Consider the following 12,263-nt stretch of genomic DNA (forward strand, 5'->3'; position numbering starts at 1 on the left):
GGTTGTGAGAATATGTCTGGCATCAGCCACAAGGAGCCACACATTGGTCACCTCCCTTGTAGGGCCTGCTCTGGCTCTGCCAGGCAAATCTTTTTGGGGAAAAAGGACACAATCAGCCAATCCTCCACAGACTTCTTTATTTGAGCCCTTATATCTCCCTCCCAGGCTCACATTTCTCCCCAAACTCAACCCTGGAGGCAGCTGGACTGCATGGTGTGCTTTGGGAGGAGAGGAGCATCCCTTGCCCCCAGGAGACTGGGGTCACTGTACCTTTAGAATTTGTAAACTTGCACCCACCAGCTGGGCCTGGCCAGGTCTTCCTGAGCCCCAGAGCCTGTGGACAGGAGCCACCATCACCCATACTGCTCAGTACTCGGAGAGGAATGAGGGACCGTACCAAGACTCCAGAGGCACGTGACCAGGGGACAACAGGGCTTGCCAGAGAGGGCAAAGGACAGATGAGATACCCTGTCCAGCACCTCGGCATCTCAGAGCCACCTGTGCCTCTGCAGCTGAGGCCACCCCTCCCTGGGAACTGTGCCACCCAAGCTGAAGTGGCTTTCTTCCTGCCACCCAACAGGAACAAAAGCAGGGCAAACACCAAGATCCACTGCCAGAAAAACAAACAAAAAAGAACATCCTAAATATTTAAAAATAAAATTCACAGCCCCAGACAAGCCCCAGCCCACTGAGCCAGCAGGGAGCTGGGGAGGCCTTGATTGCAGACCCTCCCAATATTTCCCCAGCCCCAGGCTCTCCAAAGACAGAAGAGGAAGGAGTAGGGGCTGAGTCTGTAGGTCACCAAGGAGCAGCCTTCGGGGAATAAAGGTGGAGGTGAGGTGTCCTCAGGGCTCCCGGGTGCAGGGAGCTGAGGACTGTAAACATGACCCAGGTGGAGCCAGGGGTGTCCCGGCCCCAGGGTTCTTCCTGGATGAAGAATGGGCACTGTGGTGAGTGAGAAGGAGAGCCAGTCAGCAGCTGGCCTCCAAGCACAGGAGTCCTGGGAAATCGGGGATACAGTGGCTGGAGGCCAAGCACAGCTCTGCAGCTGCTGTTGCCCACGGGGTCAGTACCTGGCCCTTGCCCCTGTGAGTCAGCAGTGAAGTGCCCCCCTCCCCCCCCCCAGGAACCTACTGGAAAGAGCTGCCCAGCCCAGGGCTAGAGGTCAGGCAGCCAGCAGAGAGGTCCCACCCAGGCCTGGGCAAAGAGCTGGCTGGGGAGGTGACTGAGGAACGCAGTCAAGGACAGCATGAGGGGGCCCGAAGCTTCTGCCCGCAAGGAGCATGGCCTCCAGGAGCTCTGGAACCAGATGAGCTCACCCTAAGGTCTCGCACTAAAACCCGCACCTGCCGGCGGATGGCCCAGGCAGGGCAGCTTCTCTGGCAGGTGCTACAGCAAAAGGTCCAGCCAGGAGCGGCGCTGCGCCCAAGCCCTCCCTCCGCCCGGGAAGGCGCCCTGGGGACAGAGCCATGTGTCCGGCCAAGCCGGGAGGCCAGTTGCTTGCAAGAGCCAACCCCTAGACCCCTAGGGCAACCCCTGGACCTGGCTCCTCTTAGCGACAGGACGGGCGGTGGGGCACAGTCTTAAGGTCCCGGGGACAGGCCCGGCGTCTCTAGCTCGGCTGGGACTTGGGTCCGTGACCTCAGGGCCGGGCCCTGCTGCTGAGCCACTGGTTGCGCAGCGCCCTCACCTCCTGCCCGTACCACTCGTGCAGCCGGATGAAGGGGGCCGAGTCCAGGGGACCGTGAGGCGCCGAGGCCCTGCGGCGCGGAGGCAGCGGGGGCCGCTCGGGGCCGGGCCGCGCGGCGGGGGCGTCGGGGGTCTCGGCGCTCCACACAGCGCAGGCGCAGCCGTTCTCCCGCGGCGGGAGCGCGCTGGGCCTGCGGGGCGGGGCCGCGCCGCCCGCCGCGCGCATGGCTGCCAGCTGCTGCTCCAGCTCGCGCACCACGAGCCGCAGGTAGTCGAAGCTGGCCCGCGACAGCGCCTTCACCCAGCCCTCCATGGCCGCTTGGCTCTCGGCCGCCAGCACGTAGGTGCGCGCCCGCGCGCCCGCAAAGCGCACGGCGAAGGCGAACTCCTCAGCGGCCTCCACCAGCTCCACCGTGCAGCCCTCCAGGATGATGACGCCCACGGGCTCGCGGCTGCCCGGCTCCTCGAAGTAGAAGAGCATGTTGCCGCGCAGCACGAACCAGCGGCGGTGGTAGGCCGCGTGGCGCCCGCCCTTCTTGTACAGGAAGCCCGCGTTGTCCACCGGCGCGTCGCACGTGGCGTAGAAGGCCAGGCTGCGCTCGTTCAGCTTCATGGTGACCGGCCAGGCCTGGGGTCAGCGCGGGCTGTCCCGCACCGGGATGGCCGGTTATTCGCCTTCCCAGCGCCTCACAGCCCCCCTCTCCGCACCAACCCGGCCATGCCACAGGTGAGGAAACTGAGGCTCAGAGTGGACGCGGCCGCCTGAGCTTGCACACTCCCGGGAGCAGGTGGGACTCTGCCTGGGTCTCACAGCCCCGCAGCCAGCCTCCTGTCGCTCTGCATCCCCAAATGTCCTACGTGTGCTACTTAACATACTCACTTATTTAAATCATACAGCAAACCTTGGGTGGTGGGGACTGGCCGTACTCCCATTTGACAAATAAGGAAAGAGGCACAGAATTTAATCACAAGGCAAACTGGGCAGAGCTGAAAGTCAAACCCAGGTTTCATTTCAGGCCAGGCTGTTTCCACCACCCTGGACAGTGTTCAGGGACTTACTTTGTCCATCAAATATTAAGCACCTTTTGTGCACAAGGGCCACTACAATAAACAAGATTGACAGGGTCCCTGCCCTTGTGGTACCAACATACTGGTGGAAGGAGATGAATAATTAACCAACAGATCGAAGGTTAACACTGCAGCCGCGTGCCTGTAATCCCAGCGGAGGCTGAGGCAGGAGGCTCCAGAGTTCAAAGCTCAGGCAATTCAGTGGGACCCTGTCTCAAAATAAAATATAAAAGGGCCGGGGATGTGGCTCAGTAGTTAAACACCCCTGGTTCCAATCCCTCATACCAAAAAAAAAAAAAAAAAGAATTAAGACTGTAAATATCACAGTCTTAACATGATATGGAAAAAATAATAAGCAAGGCACAGTGCTGCAAACCTATAATCCCAGCAACAAGAGGCTGAAGCAAGAGGATGGCAAGTCCAAGGCCAGTCTTGGCAATTTAGCAAGACCCTGTCTCAAAAATAAATAAAAAGGGTTCAGTTGTAAAACATCCCAAGGTTCAATCACTAAGACTGGGAAGGGGTTCAGGAGTGTTGGAAACAAGAATAGGGTGCTCAAAGGAAGCCATCCTAAGAAGATGACATGTGAGCAGAGGCTTGGAGGTGAGGGGAGAGCCAGAGCTTTGGAGGAAGGGCATGCCAGGCAGCAGGAACAGCAAGTGCAAGGTCCCCTGTGGTGGTAACCTGCTGATGTGCTAGCAGGACAGACGGGGCAGCAGGCAGAAGGGGGAGAGAAGGAAGATGCAATCAGAAGTAGTTGTTGGGAAACAGAATAGATGAAGATGTGGGCTCAGGGCCTAACCCAGACTTACAGGGAGGAAGGGGCAGAAAGCACTGTGTACTATTCAGCAAAAAGGAATTTAGCCAGGTGCTGTGGCGCATGCCTGTAATCCCAGCAGCGTGGGAGGCTGAGGCTGGAGGATCACGAGTTCAAAACCAGTCTCAGCAACGGTGAGGCACTAAGCAACTCTGAGACCCTGTCTCTAAATAAAATACAAAATAGGGCTGGGGATGTGGTTCAGTAGTTGAGCACCTCTGGGTTCAATCCCCGGTAGCAAAAAAGAAGAGGAATCTAACTGGCTGTACTTGGCCACAGTGTTTCCATCCATCTTCTCTCAAATACATGATTGGGTAACACTGGCCAGGTAGGACTTACTGGGAGGTGGCACGTGGGTTCCCAGTGTGGCCATGCCTTCCCCTGGCTGTGTGCACCCCGTGCTCCCTCTTCACAGCCTCACCCTGCATAGGAGGGTACGTATGTAATGTCTCTGGGGTGTAGTGGGTCCTTGATTAATGTTCCTGCCTGGGTGGTGCCTTTCTTGAGTCCTAGAGGAATGAGGTCTGGGTGGTGGCTCTCCTCAGAGCACCACAGTAGGGCCACCTGACCCAGGGCAGAGGGGACAGTTGCTCCAACCAAGTCCTCATTTTCCTGCTGCCTCATGCCACCCACCTGGGCAGGAGGCTCTATCAGCTTGTCCTGACTCGTGGCAGGGCCGTGGCCCCTGTTCAGTCGCCATTCTCCTTCCTTGAGCTATGTAACTTCAAACCTGAGCTGTCCCTCTCCAAGCCTCAGTTTCAATCCGTGCAAAATAGGGCCCACTCATCCGCACACCTCCCCAAAACAACTCCCAAGTAGACCCTGGTCCCGTATCTCACAGGAACCTCCCCACACACAGTTGCCCATTTCCCTCCTACCTCTTAGGCCGCTGCTTGCCGCCCCGCCCTCTGGTCAGCTAGTCACAGGTCAGTCGCTTCACACGTCAGCTCTGCAGTATCCAGGCTGGGTGACCCCAGGCAAGCTGTTAGCCTCCTTGGGCCTTTGTTTCTGCATCTGTAAAAGGGGATCATAGCAGCACCTAAGTCAGAGTAACCGTGATGAGGAAGACAGTGACCATGTGGAATGCCCGTGGCACAGTGTTGGGCACTCTGTAGTGACAACATTTGACATTCTCCTGGGCCTCCCCAAATGCTCCCTCTCATATGCCCAATCTGAGTAAACAGCTCTTAATGTCCCTCTCACCACCACATCTGATCACTAAGGCCAGCTAAACCCTTCAACATATTTCAAATTAGTGGCCTAAAATGTTTACCCAGCCCCCCATTTTAGGCCCCTATCTGTCCCAGCTGGGATGGCTACAGAATCTCTTCACTAGTCTCCCTGCCTCCTTCCTTGCCTCCTCCCTATCCATGGATCTCAGGGTAGGATCCAAATCTCCTCCCCAGACCCCTCTTCTGGGCCCACTGAAATCAACTCCCTATGGAGGGATCCTATTGAAATGAAGTCTTGGTTGGTGCAATGGTGCATGCCTGTAATCTCAGTGGTTTGGGAGGCTGAGGCAGGAGGACCACAAATTTGAGGCTAGCCTCAGCAACTTAGCAAGGCTCTAGACAATTTAGTGAGACCCTGTCTCAAAATTATAAAAAGTGCTGGGGATGTGGCTTAGTGGTAAAGCAGCCAGAGTTCAATCCTCAGCACCCCAAACAAGCAAATAAATAAACAAAACAAAGTCATATCCCTTCCCTCCTCTGCTCTTGGCTCTCCCATGGCTCCGCACTTCTCTCATAAAAATTTTAACCCTCCCACTGGGTGCAGTGGTGCGCACCGATAATCCCAGTGACTTAGGAGGCTGAAGCAGCTTGGGCAACTTAGAAAAAATAAAAAGGGCTGGGAGTATGAGAGTGTATCCCAGTGGTAAAGTGCCCCTGGGTTCCATCCCCAGTGACACACACACACACACACACACACACACACACACACACGACTCAGTCTTCCCCGTGACTTCCAAGTTCCCTTTCCTACCTCTTTCCCCCTTGCTCCCTCAACTCCAGCCACCCCAGCCTCCTTTCTGTTCCTCAAATGCACCAGGCACATTCCCACCTCACGCCAACTCCACAGCCTCAGCTCCACTACCCCCTGGGGATGCAGTCCCTGGCCACCCCATGCACGCAGACTGCTAATCACCCTCCTGTATGCCAACCTGAAATTACCTGGGTCATTTTTGCCTGGTCCAGGAGGACAGGGATTTTTTTGTCCGAATTCCAGTCCCTGACAGGTAGTTGATGCTCAGGTACCTACAGAATGAATGAAGCATTCTTAAGCCTCTCCCTGCAAGCAATCTGTGTCCCCCACCCCCATACATGCATGGATGTGGAAACTGAGACACAGGATGAGGAGCTGTCCCAAAGGACACGGCTCCCAGCAAATAGCACAAATAGGGGACTGATTGCCATGGCCCCTGCCTCTAGCAGCCTAGCAAGAAAGGGAAGGGCCGGAAGCTGGAGGGAGCACCTGGTCTCCAGCCTGGATTATTTCCCACACTGCTTTCCAACAAGTTCAGAGTCCGGCTCTGTGCACCTTTGCTGATTCCATAGCCTGTGGCCAGACAGGAAGCCAGAGGAGGCCAAGTTCCTGCCTCTGCCAGCCCAGGCTGGAGGACCTTGAATGACTTCACCTTTCTGAGCCTCAGTTTCCTCACTTGTTAGGACTGCAGAAAGGTTCAGTGAACTGATATAAGGGGAAAACAGATGATAAACTCTGGAAGAGAAATTCAAAAATATTATCTACTGTGAGTTGAGGTTTTCACCTCTTCTACAAAATGAAACATAAACATTCATCCCACTGGGAAAGGCTAAATCAAAGAATTCTAAAGAGTTATTTTGCAAAATGTTTGATAGGTATTGCTTATTCAGGGAAGAAGCTGTCAAAAGGACAAATAATTAGCCTCAGGTCTCCAAGGGGACAGCTGGCACCAGAACCAGGCCTCTGGGGAAACGGAGGCATGGATGGCATGTTGGCACTCATTTAAGGAAAGAAGCCCAAACCACAAGTCCTGGGGTTGAGTCCAGATGCCCTGAATGTTCCCCACAGTGGGCGTAGGGGAGAGGGTGTGGCAGGCACAGGCTGAAAAACATGTGCAGAGAGCCCCTGTCCTGCGCTGCCCCAGTTGGGGCTACAAGGTCACCAGAACCTGCATCCCGGGTTGACACAGACCCTTGCCCTTGCAGGGACTGGCAATCCAGGTGTGGCCCCGCTCCTAGTTGCCCTCTGTCCTTTTGTGTGTTGTGTGCGGGAGCTTCTGAGTTCCTTAAAGGACAGCCAGAGCCCCAGATGGAGAGGTCAACCGCAAGAGGGACGCCAACTGGAGGGCTGTCCGCTGAGCTCTCCACAGGGGCCCACGTCCTTTATGGGGATGGGGGTCATCAGCTCAGTTCGCCGGGCAGCCAGGGAATTATCACCGGAGCGGAATCTCAAGTGGCAAGATCCGCAGCAGGGCACCAGAGGCCCACCGCGGCTGGCCACGGCCCCGCGTCCTCTCGCTGGTCTCCTGCAGGGGTCCCCGCCAGGCCGGCCTTACCTCGCTGCGCAGGCCTAGGGCGGTGGCGGGACGGGAGGAGCGGGGCCGGGAGGCGGCCGGCCATGGCCCAGGACCCGCTCCGTGGCAGCGACCGGCCACAGCGGCGCTTTGTCTCCTGGGCGGTGCGGCCGGCGCAGCCGCGGGAGAGTGTCTCTTGGACGCAAGCGGGCGGGGCGGCCGGCCAGTCGGAGACCCGCGGGCGCGCCCCTTTAACCTCCCCCGCCCGCCCGCGCAGGGCCCGCCCCCGCGTCCCTCCCGCCCCGCGATTGGCCGGCCCCGGCCCGGCACGCCCCCGGATTCGCCACGCCCCTACGAGCACGTTCCTGAAACCACTCTTAAAGGGAACGCGACTGGTTCAGGAGTCCCCAGGGTCCTCAGGTCCCAGAAACCTGAGGATTTGAACCTGGAAAACTCAATGCAGTTCCAAAGGTAAGGACAGGTCGCAGATTCGCCTGGAAAAAAAAATAATAACATTGGGGTCCGGGGGAGGAGGCATTCGCTGAAGTCCAAGACTGGAGTCTGAGCTTCCCACTGGCAAGGGTTGCTAGATGGATCCAATTTAACTCCAAGCTGAAATGGAAAAATAATTCCCGAAAATTTGTGGTTTATTAGAAAACAACGGAATACAAGCCATTTCAAGTATCTTGGATAGGATAGTCTATTCAGGACTATCCTAATATATAGGATGCCTGGCAATACAACCCCTTCCCTTAAGTGAAGAAAATTCTAGAAGTGGGCAGAGTTCAAGTCTCACTTAGCCACAGAATCATGGAGTGACCTTAGAGAAATCACTTCACTTCTCTAGGTTTCCATTTCTACATCTGTTAAACAAAGATAAACATGGTATGTAAAGTGTATGCCACAAGAGCCAGCAATTGCTGGGGAGAACTGCAAGTTCAAGCCAGCCTTGGCAAGTTCAAGGCCAGCCTCAAAAGGCAATGGGGTAGAAAGACTAAGAGTGTGACTTTTAGACAAATGGTCAAGGAAGGCTTGAAGAAGAGAGAGGAAAGAGGAGGGAACCCTGTAATATTGTAGGAAGAGTGTCCCAGGCAGGGGGAACAGGGAGTGCAAAGGCTGGGATGGGACCACCCTGGACATATTTGAAGTATGATGAGACCACAGGATGGAGCCCCTGAGCAAGTAGAGGAAATGAGGTCAAATATGATTGCAAAGCCAGATTGCATAGGGCCTGTGGATCATGGGAAAGATATTTTGCTTTTACTTTGAGAAGAACCAGGAGCCATGCAAAAGTTTTGAGCAGAGGAGGAATGTGATCTGTCTGAAGTTTAGCACAACCCCTGGCTGCTGTGGGGAGGAGGGGCTGTAGGGAAAAAGAGAAGGGGCCAAGATCCAGGAAAGAAGCTACTGTAGTGATCCTAACAAGTCATGATGGGGCTTAGAAGAGAGTGGGGCAGTGAGATTCAGAGAAAGGCTGAAATTCTGGGTGTATTTTTAAATATATGCAAGATCAGCTGATGGCTTGGATTTGGGGATTGAGAGAGACAAACCAAAAAGGAATCAAGGATGACTCCAGGGCTGGGAACATGGCTCGGTGGTGGAGCACCTGCCTAGCATGCATGAGGCCCTGGGTTCCATCCCCAGCCCCTAACACTTAAGAATGGCTCCATATTTTGGGTCTCAATAATAGGAAAAATAGGGCTGGGGATGTGGCTCAAGCGGTAGGCGCACTCGCCTGGCATGCGTGCGGCCCGGGTTCGATCCTCAGCACCACATACCAACAAAGATGTTGTGTCTGCTTAAAAAAATAAATAAATAAATAAATAAATAATAGGAAAAATGGAGAAGTCTTGAAGGGAAAAATCTAGGTTAGTTTTTTTTTTTTTTTTTTTTAATTACATTGAGCCAAAACAACTAGATGTCATGTAGAAAAGTAAACCTTGGTCTTTACCTCACACCATACAACAAAAATCAACTCCAAATAGACTAGCAATACAAAAGCCAAACTGTAAAACTTCTAGGGAGGGGGCTGGCAGTGGAGCTGAGCCACGGAGCACAGTCTTAGCCCTGGGTTTCATCCCCAGCATGTGGAGTCCCAACCTTCCTTCCTATAGGAAGGTGGAATGCCCCCCAGCCCTCAATATGGACTTGCTCCCACAGGGAGGTCCCCGCCTGGCTTCCACACCCTCTCCTCTGCCCCAAGCCCTCACCTCCCCCCATATGCTGTTAGCACACGTGTCCCATCTTGTGTGTGCCCAACACACTCAGGCCTGACTCGGCTCAACCCATGGTTGACATCCCAAAGAAAAGGTCCTGCAACCTCTGACCCCTGGGCAGGAGGAATGGAGCCTGGAGTTGATCAGGGACTCTTGGCTCTGTGATTCTGGGAATTCACCCAGTTGCTCTGGGCTTTGCTCTGCTCAGGAGAGACAGGTCCTCTGTGTTGTGCCCATTAGGGAGACACACACACAGAGTTTCGCAGGAGGCATATGTACCCTTTCTCCTGAGCACTCAGAGTAGTCCATGGTTATAGCCCTGATGATTGGTTCAGGTGTGGACATGTGACCCAGGCCCGGCCAATGAGGTTCTGACCTGAGACTTTGTGAAATGGGAGGAATCAAACTTGCCTCAGTGGGAGCAGGGCCAGCCACAGGTGTGGAGAGGGACAGCCCCTGCTGCCATCAGTGGAGCCCCTGGGTACAACTGTGCATGACATGGACAGAATTCTCTGGACAAAAAAAAAAAAAAGCAAGGGCTTTCCTTGCCTTTGGAGTTTCCCCAAATCTTGACTCTCACCAGGAAAGGACAATAACAGTCTGGGTCTTGATGGGGGTATTGCCCCCACATCTGTGAGTGCAGCTTTCACAGCCTCTGGTGCAAAGCCAGGGTTGGCGGTGAAGGAAGTAGGAATCACAAAGAGCGCAGCATCTTTCTGGGAAGACCTGGGGGCTGGGAGGGGTGCAGTTCACCTGACAAAAATTTACCATTTGCCAGGCACCGTAGTGCATACTTGTAATCCCAGATACTTGGAGGCTGAGGCAGGAGGATCACAAGTTTGAGGCAGCCTCAGAAATTTAGCAAGACCCTGTTTCAGAACTCCCCCCAAAAAATGAACAATTCAATAGAATTTAACACATTCATAATGTTATAAAACCACCACCTCTGTCTAGTCTCAAAATGTTTTTATCACCTCAGAAGGACCTGCACCTGTTAGTGGTCACTCCTGGCTCTCCTTGTCCCCAGTCCCTGGCCACCACCCACCTGTTTTCTCTCCCTGTGGAGTTGTCCCTCCTAGACACTCTTGCAAGTGTGGCCACTCATGACTGGCTTCTTTCCCTCCCTGCTGTGGCCTGTGCCCATGGCCTGCATCCATGGCGCCATTCCTTTACAGCTGAGGAAAACCCACTCTGGATAAACTGCATTGTATCCGTCCTCCATCCATAGAGGACTTCCCAGTGTCCCCACCTCTGAACTACGGTGGATAGTGAGGTGTCTTGGTGGCGGGGAGCCGCAGAGGACTGGAGGAGGGACCGTGAGTCAGAAGCACTGGAAAGGGGAATTTGGAAACCAGAACTAGGCTGCGGCTGCCGTCCCCAAATCCCTGGGGTTTCACCGCCATGCCACGTCTAGGACCCGTCACTTCCCTTCGCGGTCTCTACTTCCCCATGCCAGGCCACCGTCATCTCTTGCCAGTGGGCAGCAGTAATGTCCTTTTGGATCTCCCTTCTGCCACTTGGACACCCCTCTTCTCACACCCCAGTGGGACTCACCACTCCATGGCCCTCTCCCACCGAGGCCTCTCCCTGGGCCCTGTGGCCTCAGTAGCAAATCCAGACTCCTGGCCATGGGCAGCAAGGTCCTGCCTGTCCAGGGCCCTGCCCCACAGGCCTGCCCTGCAGTTTGCACTCATTTTCCACCCGTCTTCTCTCCCTTCCCAGAATGCACCCCGCTGCAGACCCTTCCCACGTCTTTGCGGGAAGATTTCTTCCCACATCCTCCCTTACCTGACACTCCTCATCCTTGAAGGCCTGGCCCAGCCACTGCCCTTTCTGTGAAAGCATAAGACCCGCTAACCCTCTTCCACACTGAGCTGAGTGCCTGCCTTCCCTCAAATCAGTCATTCTTCCAACTGGTATTTAATAAGCACTACTTTGTCTAAGACACCAGAGAAACAAGTTAAAAAGATGATTACATGCATGTAAAAGTGGAAGCAGACCAAATGTCCCTCAAGGGATGAATGGGTAGACAATGGGCGCATTGGTGCTGTAGAATATTATTCAGCCAAGAACAAGAACACAGTTCTGATTCATGGTACATACGATGGGGAGGAATCTCTAAAACCTGGTGCCAGGTGAAAGAAACCAGCCACGGGAGACACATAGTGTATGATTCCATTTGTGGGAACTGTCCAGAACAGATAAAAATCCACACAGATGGATTTTATTTTGCCGGCAGCTGGGAGAAAGGGGCGCAGGAACAGCTGCTACTTTGGAGCAATGGAAAGTTTTGGAACTAGACAGAGATGGTGGCTCCACAGCCCTGTGAATACACCGAAATGTTCACTTCAAAATAGGTAATTGTGGGGCTGGGGCTAGGGCTCAGTGGTAGAGCGCTCACCTTGCAAATGTGAGGCCCTGGGTTTGATCCTCAGCACCACATAAAAATTAATTAATTAAAGCTATTATATATATCTACATTTTAAAAAATAGTTAATTGTATATTTTGGGAATGTTGCCTCCATAAGTTACTTAAAACAAACAAACAAACAAAAAAAGGCCAGTCTCCTGCCCTCTTTGAATGGAGGGAGAAAATAAGTCAACATCATTCACATAGTACATGAGATGAAGTTAGGAGCCCAAAAGAAAAATAAAACCGAGCAAGAGAATATGGGCCGTTCATGAAAAGTGAAGGGGTACAGGGCAGCCATTTTACAGGGAGGAGCCAGGGAAACGGGCTTTTAGGTAAAGACCTGAAAGACAGCTGAAGGGAAAAGCATTCCTGTCAGAGGGAACAGAAAATGCAAAAGCTCAGAGGTTGAAAGCACATCCAGGAGGCCTATGTAGCTGGAACAGAGAGGAGGGGAGAGCAGAGAGATCAGGGAGGCCTGTGAGCTATTCTCAGGAGGTCGGGGGAGAGTAAGGACCCCTCAAATGAGATGAGACGGTGCAGCCAGTAAAAGTAGGGGGAGACAGT

At 54.0% G+C, this 12,263-nt stretch overlaps 1 protein-coding gene across 2 annotated transcripts; it reads right to left on the bottom strand.

Moving 5' to 3' along the window:
• Pheta1 (PH domain containing endocytic trafficking adaptor 1) lies at nt 1-7,305 on the bottom strand. Of its 2 annotated transcripts, XM_026386038.2 has the most exons (5): nt 7,113-7,305; nt 6,047-6,292; nt 5,746-5,829; nt 4,453-4,588; nt 1-2,333 (listed from the first exon to the last, which is right to left on the bottom strand). In XM_026386038.2, the coding sequence occupies exon 5, from the start codon at nt 2,300-2,302 to the stop codon at nt 1,643-1,645; it is 660 nt and encodes a 219-aa protein (XP_026241823.2). In that variant the 5' UTR covers nt 2,303-2,333; nt 4,453-4,588; nt 5,746-5,829; nt 6,047-6,292; nt 7,113-7,305; the 3' UTR covers nt 1-1,642. The 2 variants fall into 2 exon arrangements, with proteins under 2 accessions (XP_026241823.2, XP_026241824.2); XM_026386039.2 differs by lacking the exon at nt 6,047-6,292.
• Between the last annotated feature and the right edge of the window lie 4,958 nt (nt 7,306-12,263).

The sequence above is a fragment of the Urocitellus parryii genome, chromosome 3 (genome assembly GCF_045843805.1).
Source record: "Urocitellus parryii isolate mUroPar1 chromosome 3, mUroPar1.hap1, whole genome shotgun sequence".
Taxonomy (NCBI): domain Eukaryota; kingdom Metazoa; phylum Chordata; class Mammalia; order Rodentia; family Sciuridae; genus Urocitellus; species Urocitellus parryii.

Coding starts and splice junctions, on each gene's coding strand:
- Pheta1 (XM_026386039.2), bottom strand. CDS start 2,302: ATGAAGCTGAACGAGCGCAGCCTGGCCTTCTACGCCACGTGCGACGCG.